Genomic DNA, 16,591 nt, shown 5'->3' with positions numbered 1-16,591 from the left:
GTGAGCATTTGACAGTGATTATGATAATTCATACGGTTTGTATTTTAATAAATATCTACAAATCTAGCAGTTTATTGTCATTCCTATAATCAAAATGTGGTCAGTCAAAAAAAAAATTCAATAACTGATGATCCCTGAGCACCTGTATCTGCCGTGTTCACCCTCCAGAAAAGCAAACTTAACATATAGACTTTGCAACATGACCTATGTATTATGTTATTGAGAAATTATGTTCAAATGTCTTACTCAATTTTAAATAAAATTTTCTTTGAAAGGGGCTGTAGTAATTTTTAAAAATGCCTACATTGTGTTAATGTTATTTAATAAGACTTTCTTTGGAATATTATATTTAATACTAACTAGCATATATTTTTTGGAGTGAAACAAGGTTTTACTTGGGGAAATTTATTTTCCTTTGCTATTAGTAAATATACTTGTGCTGTAATAGTGGCTAAGGTCCTTGTACTCAATTTTCTTCCACTTTTTTAGGTAAAAATCTAACTCTGTTTATGATATAGGACAATTAACTGTTATGAATGTGTGTATCCTAAATTTAGTTTAGGACAAAGTAATGTGGTAGATATGTTGTTGTTTTTGTATTTTGCAGATGTGGTAAGAAACATTTGAAGAGTAAGGCTTCCACTTGAACACAAAAAAACAGTTCTTTACTGTGAAAGTGATTGAACACTGGAATAGGTTGCCCAGAGAGGTTGTGGAGTCTCCATCCTTTTGGAGATATTCCAAACCTGGCTGGATCTATGTCCAGCTGGGCAACCTGCTGTAGGTGACCCTGCTTGAGCAGGGGTGGGGTTGGACCAGATGATCTCCAGAGGTCCCTTCCAACCCCAACTGTTCTGCAGTTATATGTACATTCATTTTGCTTTGTGTGCAAGTCCTTCTCTTTGCTAGCTAAAAGCTGTGAGATAGATCTGCAGTTAACATCTTTTTAAAAAAATGTGTTTGTATTTCTGGAATGCTAAGTCCATTTTAATAGTAACTAAGTGTTGCTTGCTTAAGGAAAGCTTGTGGCTTGTAGGCGCTGGAGTACTTGCACAAAGAACAGAGTTCAGCTAGGGTTTGAAAGTAGGCCGGGGTCCCAAGTTAGATTGGAATGTTACTTTCTGTGCTCAGAAAGGGGGCAATCAAGCTATAGTGGTAGGCAATGGTAAAATATTTCAGAGATGTGATTTCTGAGTTTGCAGTAGCTATTTAGGGCATTTATCAGTGGCATTACTAATTGACAGACTTTCCGTCTTAAAATCTGTGTGTGGTGGTGGTGGTTTTTTGTTTGTTTGTTTGTTTTTCCCCTCGCGGGCAATAAGGGCCCTGTAAATCTTTGTGGTACAATGCAAAGAAGCTGCTCTGGAATCTGCACTGCTTCTGTTTTGGTTCTTCATCAAGCTGCCTGCAAGTGGACTCTGATCTTTTCCATAGGAGACACCACGTTGCTTCCCTGTGTGTTCTGCGCTCTGTTTCGCAATGGCCTTTGCCTATTCTCCTGCCTGAAACAGCAGCCAGGTTGATTCAGGGGAGTGTGAGGGTAAAAGGTGGCATAGTAAGCTAATACATGTTTTTAGAAAGTTTTAAGCTTTTTCCCTGAACCTCTGCAATACTGTGGAAAACAAGTTTTGCTTTAAGAAGCTACTGAGCTGAATGAGTTCATTTTTTCTTGCTGTGGGGCTTTTCTTCAGGAGAAGGGGGCTGTATTCTTAGAGCAAAGGCAAAAGAGTGAATCTTGTCCCTTTGTATGCAGGGTAACTTCGGAGCTGTACGGTACTGTCCTTTCCAAGGTGATATCAACCTGTGGAAGGCTTCAGTGCAACCACAAACTTCTTTTCTGCCTCTGTATTGAAAAGGTCTGTGTTTAGTGACTTGCTATCTATGCAGTCTTCAGCGTACGCTATTATCATATTAAATACCAAGTACACACCAGAAGAGTCTTCCAAGAAAGCAAATTCTGCTTCATTCCAAAGGAGGGTTTGCAACATAAAATACACTGTTGAAAATATAAATACTATGATTGAAATCAGTGAGAATCAAAGCCCTGGAGCCAACATTGCTTTTCAAAACCATGACAGGCTTCTGACTGCAAATAGAAATAAATTGAATTGTTTTGTGGAAGCAGTGAATGAAGTTAAAAGCAGGACATTATGATAATAGTGTGGAGCTAAGATGTATGTTGGGAAAGCTAGTGCCTTTTCAGTTGAAAAGCACATCAGAAGTATAAAAGCGCAGTAGGTGTTACTGCTTTTTGGAGATCAGCATAAGGAGCCACATTTTTATTGGTGAGAAGGTGCTAAAATCTCTATTGACTGATCTGATTTTCAGTCCAAAGAAGTACTATTATCTGATGCTTCTTGCTGACCACCCTGTATTGTATCGGTAAGTTGTACGACTCGGTGTTTGCCACTTGGAGTTCCGACATCAATTCCGTTGTTTAATGCAGGAAAGTAGCCAGGGCTTATCTGCAGTAATTACATAATGTTAAATGTGCAGCCTATATTATGCAGCTCCTGTATGCAATATTGTAATCAATTGCACATTGCCAAGGACGTTAATCGGTAAAATAGACCATGCCTCAGTTTCTGTGAGCACGATTATGAGCTGTTAGTCATTAAAATGATGACAGTAGATAGGGATCACTGTTCCAGAAAGAAAAACTACTTGCCAGGGACTGTTGTTCATTGTATCTTGTTGCTTGCAGGGGTTATAAGGGAATAAGGAGTGTTGTTAACCACCAAAACAGACTGCAGAGAGATAGTAAATAAAGAAGGAAAGAATGTGGCTTCCTTTGGAAAGAAGGTGTGCGAAGTGGAAGCTCCAGGCCTTCCTCTGCAGTGAGAAGCACCCTTTGCTGACAGGAACATCAGCCATCGACATCTCTACCAACAGAGTGAACTTTCTGACCCTTTAAGGAAGATCAGCTTGCTCGTAATAGGTGCCTCTCTGCAGAGATAGCCTGAACTCTTTGAAAAGTAAATGAGCAAAAGTAGACTTCTCCCCAAGAAAGGCAGAAATGATTGCGGTTGGTATTTTAGCTTCCTTCTGAATAATCTAAATGGAGAAGCAGTTTGGGAGCAGTTTGGGGGCACTAGTGTGGTTTTCCGTGCTGACAGGTTCCCAGAAGCATGTGAATGCCAGGCTTGTGCATTACGAAAGCATATAGAGAAGAACATAGATGCCATTTTCAAAGGAGAGTATCTGTTCAAGATGGCTAGTTTATTCTGGGCTCCTACCATGTGCTCTGGTTTTTGCTCAGAAGTGCGAGATTTTTGGAATTTACGGAGCAGTATTTTAGGACTCGGTTTGCTTACATTGAGATCACTGTTTGTTTTGTCATTATTTCTGGCCCATTGCTAGGTAATAAATGATTTGGGTGTTGTATGAGCTGTTGTGATGGCTACTGCCATAGTCAACATTTTTCCCTCATGATGGTAGCTGGTGTTCTCCTTTGGGGCTTAGGTACAGTGACCTTCTGCAGCTGCTTCCCTCCTCCTCTTCTGCTGTTTCTTTTTGACTCCTGGCTCTTCACTGGGTGCTGTGGTCAATGCAAAATATGTCTGTTTTTGGTAATTGCAGCTTCCTTGGGCTATGGGGTTGTCTGAGGAGGAGGCGCTTTCCCCACCGAGCGAGCAGAAAAACCAAGGGCATCACTGCTGTCAGCAGGGGAGTGACATGTGTGCAACTGGTGCTGATCTCAGGAGGAGAGAAGGAAGGAGAGGTTGCAGCCCTGGGGAGAAGGACTCCACAGTTAAGGCTGTCCTTAACCACATTGCTTCCCAGTGCTGTGTGTCTGGGCAAAGGCAGGGGGTTCCACTCTGCGTCCTCGGGGGACGGGGATGGATCGAGTCTGGTGCAAGGTGGAGCAGGCTTCAGGCGGACCCTCTCCAGGCACAGGGGACAGGCATACAATTTTGTTTCCCCAGTTAAGGTTCTGAAATGCGTGCGCTCCCGTGGTTTAGAAATGCTCTTGTTGCTCTGCTGCCCTCCTGTTCTTGAAATAAAGGTCATCCAATTACTTATGGAAACCACGTACCCGCAGACCACTCAGTTAGGGGAAGGGATAGCAAAGATACAGTGCGTGATTGTCACTTGCTAAATAGACAAGCAAGAAAATGAAATACCGCCTTTAATAATGAAAAGGTTATGCTAAACTCTGATCAGTTGTTGTTTTTTATTTTCCTGTTGGCCGGCAGACATGATGTAATGTCTGCACCTGAGTCTTTTGTTAATGAAATTTGCCTTTTCTTCCAGAACTTGCCTCTTTGTCCGTTCACAAAAAGGCGGAAGCGGTCCTCTCTGCTGCTTTTGATGCTCTTCCTCTATTTTCTTGCCTCCTTATTTGAACTGCCGTCGCAGCCAGGCTCTCTTTTCCTGAATTTTAGCCCCGACACCTTTTGCTCGTTCGATTGCTCCCCGTCGCCTTTCTGCCGCTGAACGCTGCTGGCAGAGAGCCTGGTCTACTGACTCCTTTAATGCTTTTAAACCTGCTTCAGCTTTAGTTCAGCCTGTGTTCTTTTTTATTAGGTCTCTCTCACAACATCTAAGGGAACCAAAATCTCTTTTGTAAGTCAGTTTTAAACAAGCCTCCCTTTTTTAACTAGTCTGCCTTTTTTCTTCCTGCAGTCAAATTTAAATCAACTTCCGAAAAGTTACGAGGCTTGACTGTGTCTTAGGCCTGCTGTTTTATGGTCCTTTTGGAGAGAACTTGATGCAGTGTCTTAGGTGCACGTTCCTTTACGTATCTGTCTGTTGTGACTGGAGAAAGGCTCGGTCTAATAGTTCTGTTTGCGTCGAAACCCACAAGCTGTTAAAGGTGTAAGATTGTTCCGGGTGACTACAGCTGTTGTGCACTGGCGGAGGGGTGTAGAAAAGGTTTCTTGGTGCGTGAGAATGGAGGCTGGGAGTGCCGGTCTCCAACAGGAGGTTTATCAGGAGGTAGAGAGAAGTGTAACTTCTGTGCAAAGAAGCTGAGAGCAGCGGGTGGTAGTGGAAGAACACGCGTCCTTCTGGAGGATTCAGCCAAGTGGAGTTTTGCTCGCTTCCTGTCATGCAGTTGATGTTAGTGTTGTCTCTCTCGTCATATTTGAGGCCAAAGTTTGAGGCTTGTATCAGGATAAGCTACTTCATAATATGGAAGTTTGGTTTTGAATGACTGTACTTTTACAGACATGTTTTTGTATCTTTTAGCACAGTGGTTGTCCTTGGTCAAATTATTTACCAAAATGTTAGGTACAGTATGAACCTCTGGTATTATACGCTAGTTTAGAACGCACTATATCAAGTGTGAGAGCATTGGAGGTGCTCTGTGTTACTCCAGGTACCCTCTCTTGTTCCAGAGATCGTAGTAAGCATTAAGAATGTTTATTAAGAGAAACGTTATGGAAGACCTTAGAATTTGTGTTGCGCCAGTACAAATACCTGGCTCTTGGGTGTTGACTTGAAATAAGCTGGGAGTATATATGCACCTGTGATTCATATGAATATTCACAAGAGGGAAAGAGAAAAGTTTCCAGAGAACTAGTTTCTCATTTCATGTCAAAGCACACAAACTGACGGGATTTATAAGTGTTCTGAACAAAAACGTAGTTAGGAGTCTTAGCAGGTCTTAATTCGTTACAAGAAGTCAAGTTAAAGTAACAATAACTTGAACAATAACAGATGAGTCATGCTGTCTTTTAATACTTATTCTAAAAGTGTAATGTTACCTTTTTCTGTTGTTGTTGCTTGATTTACTAGACTTGCTTATTTTTCATTTCTTGTAATCTGGCATGGGCTTCTTTCTCCCCAAGCGGTTGGTTGTTTTAGGCTGGTTGTCAATGACATTTTATCCTTAATCAGAAAGTTTCATCCAATTTGTTTCAAGAAGTTTAAGATGACTTTTTTTTTTAAATAATAACTGTACACAAATTCCATAATGCTGATTCTATAGCAGACAAGGATCCTTTGCAACAAAGAATTCTGCTTAGCTATCTGGAACAAACATGGGTTTTTCAAATGGGCTCTCTCTAAATCAGGGAACTATAGGCAAACTATGTGATGCCATGCTTTTGTTTACTGTTTGATTCATCTTTTTAATTTTTCAGCCGTCATTCCTTCCTTGTCTCATCTTTGTCGTCTTGAGATCCGGTCCATTTTAAAGAGTGAGCGTCTACGATCCGAACAGTTTATCCGTGAATTGCCATTACCAGCTTGTCTGCAGGACTACCTTCTCTACTTAGATATCTTGAGAGTGAATGCTATTCCAGCAGTGGCGGAGTCTCTGGATGAGAGCATTGGGGGAATTCCTCCTGCCAGTCATTCCACTTCTGAAGATGCAGAGAAGAGGGAAGCATGTAATGCTGATGCCAGATGATGATACTGCCTGTGACTGAACTCTCTCGCTGTAGATTTCGTAATGGCAATTAGCCATCAACCAGAGAAGAGCTACTGTAAATAGCAATTTGTAGTAACAGGCCTTTTCATGCTGTAGTTTCCTATCAGATCTAGGAGTTCGTTGCAAGATCTATGATGTGCTTGTTTAGAAAGTCTGTTGTAGACTTTCTAAGTCTGAAAAAGTTTTCTGTTTCTGAAAAGAAATTTTTAACTCTTATGGAGTAAAACTAGCTTGTTCAATGAACAGAGCTTATAAAAGGTTGAAATGTGTTTGATCAGACGCTGTTAGTACTAACACTTTATTCCAGGTAGTGCATATACCAAAGGAAATATCTGAAAGTCAAGGACACCTTATGGTATTACTGTTACGAATTTAGATGCTGAGGAGTGATCTAGGTGAAACAGAGATAGGAACTTAATATGAACAAAGGAAGTGTTTGTGGAAGTAACTTTTTTTTTTTTCTTGGTCCTCTGTATTCACAACTTGAAGATGTGCATTCTTTTGTCAGCACTTTCAGTCATCTTTCGATGCTTCTTTCTATGCTGCTTTCATTGAAACTATTTTAGGATATTCATTTGAATATAAAAATGCATATAGGACTTTATTGAATGCACCATTGATTATTCATCCTCCTAATGTGAACTCTTGCCACTTAAAAAGAGATATGGATCAGATTTATACACGTTTTCCATAGGTAGAATATACGATGTTCATATCAGTGTCTGAATTTACAGATACTCCAAAGATATTTTGCAATGATTGTACAGAAAAACAAGTGCTACAAAAATAAAATGCTCTTTGAAAGACTGAAGTGTCCATGTCATGAATCAACCTGCTCCCCCTCCCCAGAATCAACCTTTTGAATATATTTGTTGTTCTTTAACATCTTAGCAACTGCAGTCTGTGTTCTGACTTGAGATTACTTAAAAGCTAAGCCAGTTTTTGATACCCCTGAAAAAGCAATGTCTGTCTTGCCTGTTTCACCACGCTATTGCTTTTAGTCAATATTTTATAGTTACCAAAGAGGAAATCATTATATCTGAACATCATTAAAAAATTAGCTTGATGTGAAGTCAAGAAATTTGTTTGTTTCTCTTAGTGACTAATATATCAACATCATAATTCTTTTAAACCATTTGCAACTTTGATTTGGAGTAATAATTTCTTAAGAACGCTTCTTACACCTCCAATACATGTTTACAGTTCTGACTGAAGCCTGTGTGAGTTGCATCTGTGAGCTGGAGGAATGGAATTAAGCACTGTAACTCGCATTAAATCCCAGTTTTGAACATCCATTTCATCTTGAATAATATTGTTATTTAATATTAACATGACTTGCAGTATGTTGCAAATAAAAGCTGGGAACTGTGCCTCTGCAGAAATGCTGTTATCCTCAAATTCATAAAAATCTGTTTTGTTAGTGTCCATCATGATAGCTGTAGTTTGTGCCTGTGTTTGTATCTTTAGCTGCACTGCACCACAGCAGGATTAGAAACCAAACCTGCATTTCACTTTGAAATAATGCAATTTCGATTTATTTGACAATGTTAGGAATCAAGACTGGGGAGATGTCTGAGACTAAGCAAATATTGAGAGATCCATAATGACTGAAGATTTTCCAAGTTAGGTTTTATTCTGTTCAAAGGTTATTCGAGAAGAATGACTACCTGACCATTTTTCCGTGCTTATTACTTTATTACTCTTTATCCCTTAGGTAGAGGAATGCAAAAAATAGTGCATTTTGTAGCTGGGGAGGTGGTTCAAAGTTCAGGTTTTCTTCAGAAACAGAAAATGAAATGTAGAATCAATGAGATCCTCTTCTCTGTATAAGATAGCTTGCATAAAATCTAACTTGTGAATTTTGTATGTTTAAATATTTGCTTATTTACTACGCTATACCAAACTGCAGATTTTTATTATTAGTATATAATATGCGCTTTTGCGGTCATTGATATCTGGGAATTTTCTTTGTGTTAGCACTTTTCTTTCTCAATAAGCAATGTAAGAGAAAAACTTCATGCTGGAGAGCCCTTATCAGACTTGCTATAGTTTCATTGTAATGTTATTTTCAGGTTATGCTCCATATGTTTCTAACTGGAAAAGGGTCATTTCTGAAACTTGTCACAAGGATTCTGAGCTAACTTTAGAAGCTGCATGTTCTGTTAAACCAAGCTGCCGATGTTTTGAACCGAGTGGATGGCAAAGCAAGAGACATCTCAATTAAGGACTGACTGAAATATTCTGGTTGCGGTATTGCTTTTCAGTTGAAGGGATGCCTGACTTCTGGATGCGTCAAGTCAGGTGAAATGTCACTAGCTAACGTCATGTAATAGATTGATTTATTTTCTTGCCTTCTTGTTTGACCCTATTTTGCCTATCCACATATGACATTAGAAAAGTGAGGGAAATTTCTTTCGGACATTCCTTCCTAGTTCCCCAAAGCTGGTTTGCGTTTTGCCTGCCCACGTAAGGGAGGCGCACCCGCCGTGCGCCTAAGAGCATTCCCCGTGCTGCTCTGGAGTCCTGATCTGTCTTTGCAGGAGTGCTGTATCTTGTTTATTGAGCATCTGTCCAATCCCTTTTTCTTTAGAACAGGATGATAGAATATCAAGCAAGAAAACTAATATGTCTCATCAGTGGAAAATGAGTGGGAGGGCAATACAAAGATGTTTGTTTCTTGGTCTTGCAGGTTTTCTGATGCTCTAAAACAAGATGTTTTCTTAATGGTACTGTTACAAATATTATAAATATATTAAGGACAACATAAAGAAGGAGCCTATGCAGAAAGGGAATTTGAAGACCAGGTTGGACTGCCATGATGATCTACCTGGACTCTGCATATGCACTCTGTAAAATGTGCTTCAGAATCTGAATAAGATTTCTATCTGTTGGAGAGATATCTAATCTTGCAAAGGCACCAAAGAATGACTCTAAAGCTTCCCCTTAAGCTTTTCCAGTCTTTAATTACCATTATTCCAGTACTGGTAGGAATTCTTTTTATTCTTTTATTTGAAGGTTGAATTTGTCTAGTTTAGATTACAACTACATGATCTTGTTAGGTCTTTGAGAGGTTAAGAAGTCCCTTGCTATCAGCTACTGGTTCCATATGTACCCATAAACAGTGATCAAGTCACCTTTCAGCCTTTTTCTCCACAAGCTGAATAACTTGAACTTTACTTTGGTAGACTCTATTGAAAAAACTGCCCTGAAACCCTTTTTTACACATTTAGCAATGTGAGGGCAGATACGAGGTGTTCTCGTTGTCATTGGTATATACTTCTCTGCGTTCTTTCTAGTTAGCATGTGTGTGCACATGTGGAGAGACATAGGACAGACCATCTGCTCACTTGCAGTCAGCCTCCCTTTCACATTACTTTAACATACCTTAAAGTAGGGGAAATCTTACACTCTTTTATTGTGCCTCTTGGAGCTGGGTCTCTGTCCCAGGTGATGAAGTGATCTTCTCAGGCCTGGAATGGGAATACTGCAAAGCAATTTATTTTGACAGAGGAAGTAGTAAGCTGTGTTGCTCCCTTGCTTTCCAGGAATTTTCCCACTCTGTTTTTTAGGAGCTCCCCTTTGGCTGTCCAGGAAATTTCCCCTTTCACTTTCTAGGAAATTTCACTGTTGTTTTGAAAGATGTTTTCCCTCTTGCCTTCTAGGAATTTGCCTATTAACTTTCCAGGAAATTTCCCATTTCACTTCCTAGGAATATTCACATTAGCTTTCTAGGAGATTTCCTCTTTGCTGTCTAGGAAATTTCTCCTTTGCTTTCTATGAATTCCCACCTATTTCTTTCTGGTGATTCCCCCCCCCCCATGCTTTCTTGGAAGTCCTTCATTTCTTTTCATGAATTTCCCCTTTTGTTTTCTAAGGAGTTTTTAGTTTGGCTTTCAAGGAAATTTTCCTCTTGCTTTCCAGAAAACTTTCCTGTTGCTTTCTAGGAAATTCTGTGCATTGATTTATAACCCCTCCCCCCATTGCTTTTCAAGAAATTGTTTGCTTTCTAGGAAATCCCCCCCCCCCCCATTGCTTTCCAGGAATCCTCCTTTGCTTTCAAAGAAATTCCACTATCATCTTCTGGGAAACTTCTCCTTTGATTTGTAGGATTTTTCACTGTCCTTTTAAAGGAATTTTCCTATGGCTTTCCAGGAAAATTACCTTTTCATTTCCTAGGAATGTCTGCCATGGCCTTCTAGGAAATTTCTCCCTTGCGTTGTAGGAAATTTCCTCTCTGATCTTTTGGAATTATCCCTCTTGAATGATTTTTTTTTTTTTTTTTTCAATTCCACTTGTTGCTTTTTAGAGTGTTTTTTTTTTTTTCTTTCCCTCTCTCCCCCCCCCCCCCCCCCGATTGCTTTCTAGAAAATCTCTCTCTTGTTTTCTTGGTAACATCCTCTTGCTTTCTAGGAGTTCCCCCTTGTACTTTAAGAAATTTCCCCTTTGCTTTTTAGGAAACTTCACTGTGGCTTTCTAGAAAATGGCTCCCTTGCTTTTGAGGAATTTTTGCACCTTGCTTTTGAGAAAATTTTTCCCTGTTGGAGCCTGGAGTAATGAAGACTTGCCCTTGGTGGAGGAGGATCAGGTTTGGGATCCCTTAAGCAAACTGGCCATACACAAGTGCCGTGGGCCCTGATGCTGTCCACCCTCGAGTGCTCGTTGCTCATTGCAAGGCCACTCTTGGGCCGTACGGCAGAGCTCAGAGGGTTGTGCTCAGTGGCACGAAGTCTAGTTGGAGGCAGTGACTAGCGGTGTCCCCCAGGGGTCAATACTGGGTCCAGCCCTGTTCAACTTATTCCCCAGTGACCTGGATGAAGGCACAGAGTGCACCCTCAGCAAGTTTGCTGATGATACCAAACTGGGAGGAGTGGCCGATACACCAGAGGGCTGTGCTGCCATTCAGAGAGACCTGGACAGGCTGGAGAGGTGGGCGGAGAGGAACCTCCTGAAGTTCAACAAAGGCAAGTGCAGGGTCCTGCACCTGGGGAGGAATAACCCCATGCAGCAGTACAGGTTGGGGGCTGACCTGCTGGAAAGCCACTGTGCAGAGAAGGACCTGGAGAAGTATCCTGACTTCAAACCTTTATTTACAAATTTCTAGTATGAAAACATTATCAGAAAAGCAAATGGATTAGTTGGACACTAATCACAAAATATGTCAGCTCAACGTTCTCAACAGTGAGAAAATGTGACTGAAGCCTTTGGGATGGTTTTGTTGTACGCTGTCTATTTTGGGTGAGAGCAGGGCAAGAAACACTTCTGTTGTGACATGCAAAAGGAGACGGGGAGGAAGCAAAACATCGGTTGTCAGTCGCAAGTGCGGGCTGAAGCCTGCAGGGCGAGTCCTGCACGGGGAAGTGCCCTTCCCTTGCTGCTGGGTTGTGGAGGGGCAGGATGAGACCTTTAATGAGGGTTTTCTTGTCTTTTTTAAAATTTATTTTAAGTTTGTGTTGTTACTTAGAATAATAATTTTTAATTGCATTTACAGGATAGAAACACAATATCAGTCTGGGGAGAATTTTTCGCTAAGACAGGGTCTTGTATTGTGGATTTGTTTGTTTTTAGAGGAGAAGTTGGTTTATTTCCAGAATTTAAAACTGCAAAAAAATTCCTTTTTTTAAAGTAGCGATACGCTGTTTACATTTAAGATTTTCCTGCTGTCATTTTATGGTTGGCTATACTTTTTATCAGTTTCTGTCTTTTAGCCTGTATAAATGAAGAAGTTTATTTTCCCAGGAAGATATGCCTTCAGGGAAATCTCATTATGTCTTTAGCTGGGTTTATATATATAAAGCTTTCATGTTTTGCTAAAAGCAGCAAACTGTTTACCTTCTGAGTGGACTAATTGTGGCTAATCCTCTCTGTTTTATGGTTGGGAACTTACAGATGAATGAATGCTCTGAAGCGGACTTGATTGTCTGAACTGGCATCTTCAGTGTCAGACTCAAAAAGAAATAGTTCAGGCTTGCTGAATGGCAGGTTTGCTTCTGGGTGACATATTGAAGCTTATTTTTCACTTGTAAACCTGTTGGATATTTTAGTGGTCTCCTGTAGCAAACGGTTGTTGATGTATGTTGCCAATGGGTATGGAATTGATAGGCTGAGGATCTTTTGGGTTTATTATATGTAAACTAATATACAGAGTTGCTTTTCTGTATGTCCTAATTTATTAGCAAGAGTTATTGTTGTACTAGAATAATCATCTATAATAAAATGCAGAAATAAATCAAATAAAGGCTACCAGCTTTTTCTAAGAGCTAGTACCTCCTAAAATGAAACTTGTTTTATGGATGGCTTTTTATTTATTTATTATTTTGTTTTTAAGTCTAATGGCCCCTTATTCTCTCAAGCCAGCTCTTCAAAACTGTGTGAAGGCTTTTGCTCTCTGTCTAAATTGTGTATTCTCTATGTGTATTATCATTAACATACGAATTAGAAAAAATAATCTGGTATTCTGAGACCTTTTTAATGTAAATAAATCAAAACCAGGAGGGGTATTTACCTCACTAGTCTTCAATGAACACAATATTCCTCGGCAAGTTCTTATTTTTCTACTGAGCTAAGATTAAGTTGTGCACTATGTTAGCTTTATTTAGGCGTCTATTCGCATTTTGCTTTTTAACAGCTAAATAGCTTATTTGCTTGAAAGTGCTTGTGCCAGGCAGCACTTGTGGGGAAGGTGCCATTAAAGGAGCGCTGGGTGATGGTAATTAGCGCAGTCCCTGAGTGCCTCCATAGAGGAGAGTGGACGGAGGAACGGTCCTGAGGATGCAGAGCCCAGAGGTCCTCAAACAGGAGCAGGTTCGCGGCCAGGTTATTCCGGAGGGTATCGCCGAGCTCCGGCACAGCTCTGTGTCGCACCTTGAGTACTGCAAGCTGAGGCGCTCGCCCCGCGAGCTCGTGCCTGGGGTTCCAGAAAGTGCTGGGTCCGCAGTGAGCGCGGCACCGCGCTTGTCCACGCGTGCGAGGAACGGGGCTTGGTGGATTTGTTGGTGGCAAAAGCCTCCGGGTGAGTCAGGATGGCAAACGGAAGCCCTGTCAATAAAGGTATTAATGAAAAATTTAACGTACGCTTAGAAAAGCAAATTTTAGATTGGTGACAAGCTCTGAGAAAAATATCGGAGTTGTTCATAAACCCTTATACTGCTGAATTCCCAATGAGATGGATGAATTGCAAGTGCCTTTGTACGGACCAGGCTGTACTGTTGAGGACCAAGCAAAAATGCCCTGAAAGCATCCTTAGGAAATATTTATTGAATACGTGCATTGTACTGTTTCTGAAAACACCTGGGTACCAAGTAGATCTCTCTTCAGAATACTCAGATATTTCATTTCTGCGTGCTGATTTGTTTTAAGGAACTCCTCTGCTTCAAAGGACACTCGAATACCTACGGAGAGCTGTATCTGCGGAGGTTTCTGTTTTTCATGCACTTCACTTTGTTTGCCCGGTGTTTTAGAGAGAGACTTTCGTTACTGCGCTGACAACAAACTGCTCCCATTGCTCTAAGGAGCAGGTTGTAACACTCGCGTAAGGGGCGAGCGCTGGACCGTGCAGGAAGGCGAGGAGGTGGGCTTTCAGGGTGCGAGAGGACTTGGCCAGCTCTGCCTGGGGAGGGTTTTCTTCTCCCGTTCAGCCTATTTGAGGGGTGGTAACGGGTGCCAAATGAGACCTGTGGGAAAGGTTTTTCCCCTTAGGGCCTGGGGTGTTGCTGTCCATTCACTTCCTGTGGCTGGTTGAAAAGCTCACGTGCTTGAGAAGCTGCTCTTTTTGCTAATCGTTTTGCGTTGAGAGAAGCGTGTGCAAAAGACTGAAATATCTGGGGGCCAATAGTTCATGTGCTAGATGTCGCTATGTCAAGGCTGACCCTGGAAGAGACTTGGGCGGCAGCTCTTGTAAAGCTTGGAGCGGATTGTCCTGCGATAATAGAAATGCCGAATGCTTATTCGGGGCTGAAGATCGCAGCAGGAGAGATGAGCAGGGCAGGCACATTTAATACCTGCCTGTTGCTTTTGGATTCTTTGCCCGTCTGCCAGCAGGTGTCAGCATGACCTAAGCAACAGCAGATGACTGCTATGGATTAAAGCAGTTCTCGTTAAAAGTATCCTTCTGTAAAGAAAAACAAGACTCTGGCAGTGATTGAGATCGTTGTTGTCTTCAGCATTTCTGCACTTGTCTGTGAGCGTGGTCTGTGTCCTTCTCTAGAAAGATACTTGTTCTGCTCCGAGACTGTAGGATATAAGCATTTTTCCTTGTTTTGACGATTGGATGTGCCTTACGTCGTGCAAAACCCTCAACCTTGCACAAGACACGCGGGTGGAATTAGCAGTGCCTGGAAGCTGCTCCTTGGAAGTATTGAACCCGCTGGAAACTTCGGAGGTCTCTTGCTCCGTGTCATAGTGCTTTACACTGCAGTGTTGTGACAGTGTTTTCTCTGCTGTGTTTATGGAAAGCTGGAGTTAGGACTAAAGCAGTATTTCTGAGATCCTGACTTAGAACTCTGCTGCCTTGACTTAAATGTGGCAGATAACACACGTGAACAGTTTGCAGACTTTGGAATATTCCTCTGAGAGTTTTCATGGAAGGCTTCTGCAGAACAGCCTTTTCTCATAACACTATCCATCCCTCAGGTCTCAAATGAAAACAGAAAAAAAGAATTGTGGTCATTTGTCTCTTTGGCTTTATTATTTTGTACTGAATAAAATCTGAATATCTTCATTGTCCTTTATTCACACCAATGTGGAAATAAATAAATTTGGAAGGCAGTGTTAGATGCAGCACTGATATCTGCAGGGTTTACAAGCAGGAGGATAAATGTGTCAGGTTAACTGGGAATGAAAACTCTGTTTGACATGCTAGAATTTCTGTGCATAATACAAGTTTTTTTTTTTCTTAGATAAGTTTAATGCTTAAATAAGTACTGTAACCACTCCTTACCATTGCCTACATAGATAGGAACATGCCTTTTGAATAAAATCAGAATAAAATTGTACTCAAATACATTTATTCAATTAAGTTCTCTCTTAGGGTAGGAGGTTGCCTTTGCTTTAGGTAATTTTTTGAGTACATTTTATTATCACTCTGCATGTGCATATATCTAGCAGTATAAAATAGATTAGGAATATGTCTTTTGTTATTGTCTGAGATGCCTTAGTTAATCAGCAGCCAGGTACTGTTCATTGTACAATGGATTTTTTTGTACAGTGAAGGGTTTGTGATAGCTGTAATAAGTTTTTTTTATGTACCTTTTTGTCTCAGTTGTGTTAGGAGGGTGCAAAATATAAACGTAAAAAAACCCAAAAGCTGTTAATCCTAAAGTATATTTACATTTTTATAACTTGAAGTTAATATTTCAGGAGTGTTGTTAGATGGAAAACTTCCAATTACTATCTATGGGGAGTTAAATGCTGTACTTTCTTGGATGTTTTAAAATCCTTGCTATGTTCTTAAAATTTTGGGATTTCTGTTTTCCTGATGCAAGCACAATGAGCAATCAGTTGGGTAAAATCCAATGGCATGCTTTAGTGAAGTCAAGTAGCACTGGGAACCTTGTGAAGCATAGCCAAGCCAATGAACTCTCAAAAAATTTGTCGAATTTCAGAGGAGTTGATAATATTTCTTAAGAAAAAGAAACTGAACAAAAAAGCAAATGTATTAAAATCAGTTTTGATATAATTCATAGTTCAAAGCTATTCACTGTTTTTACATTAAAAGCATAATTTCCCTTTATTGATATGAGCTGCTATAAAGGGAATGAGAGAGACATACTTGTGTGGGAAGATTGGAAGGGATTCAAACGCAGGAGTTGAAACAAAATTAGAGAAGGAGCAAGAATAGAAAGGAGGACTGGCTTCTTGGAGACGCGTCACTTTATTCTTGCTCTGCTCTTCACTTCTTTCTTTGGTACTAGGGTAGGTGGTACCAGCCTTTGGTGGGGCCTGGTTAGCCACTGTTACACCGCAGAGTATAAACATATATCCTAAAGCTGGAGAAAGGGAAAAAAGAGAAGAGGAATAGCAGATCAAGGATAAAGAACAGCAGGAAGGCCAGTGAAGCTAGAGAAGCAGAGGTGTCTGCTTCCTGGGCTGTGCGGAAGCTAATGGTGCTGTGCAGTTCTGCATATGCAAAAGCGACTTGGTAAATGTGGGGTAGGGGGGAAGGAAGGTGGTCCCACTAGTCTGTGTTTGGATAGCCTTGCCTCTGTGCTTTGAACTTCT

General features: G+C 40.7%; 1 protein-coding gene across 5 annotated transcripts in view; it reads left to right on the top strand.

The window, feature by feature from the left end:
- The window catches only part of LOC106490446 (ankyrin repeat and SOCS box protein 3), a 62,456-nt gene extending 55,274 nt beyond the window's left edge, over positions 1-7,182 (top strand). For all 5 annotated transcript variants that reach the window (XM_067292995.1, XM_067292998.1, XM_067292999.1 and 2 more), the window contains one exon: positions 6,087-7,182. In XM_067292995.1, coding sequence (XP_067149096.1) covers positions 6,087-6,355 — 269 coding nt within the window. In that variant the 3' untranslated portion in view covers positions 6,356-7,182. The remainder of the gene's footprint in view (positions 1-6,086) is intronic.
- Positions 7,183-16,591: the final 9,409 nt, after the last annotated feature.

The sequence above is a fragment of the Apteryx mantelli genome, chromosome 3 (genome assembly GCF_036417845.1).
Source record: "Apteryx mantelli isolate bAptMan1 chromosome 3, bAptMan1.hap1, whole genome shotgun sequence".
NCBI classification, from domain to species: domain Eukaryota; kingdom Metazoa; phylum Chordata; class Aves; order Apterygiformes; family Apterygidae; genus Apteryx; species Apteryx mantelli.
The sequence above is the reverse complement of the archived record's forward strand: the minus strand, read 5'-3'. Positions and strand labels throughout refer to the sequence as shown.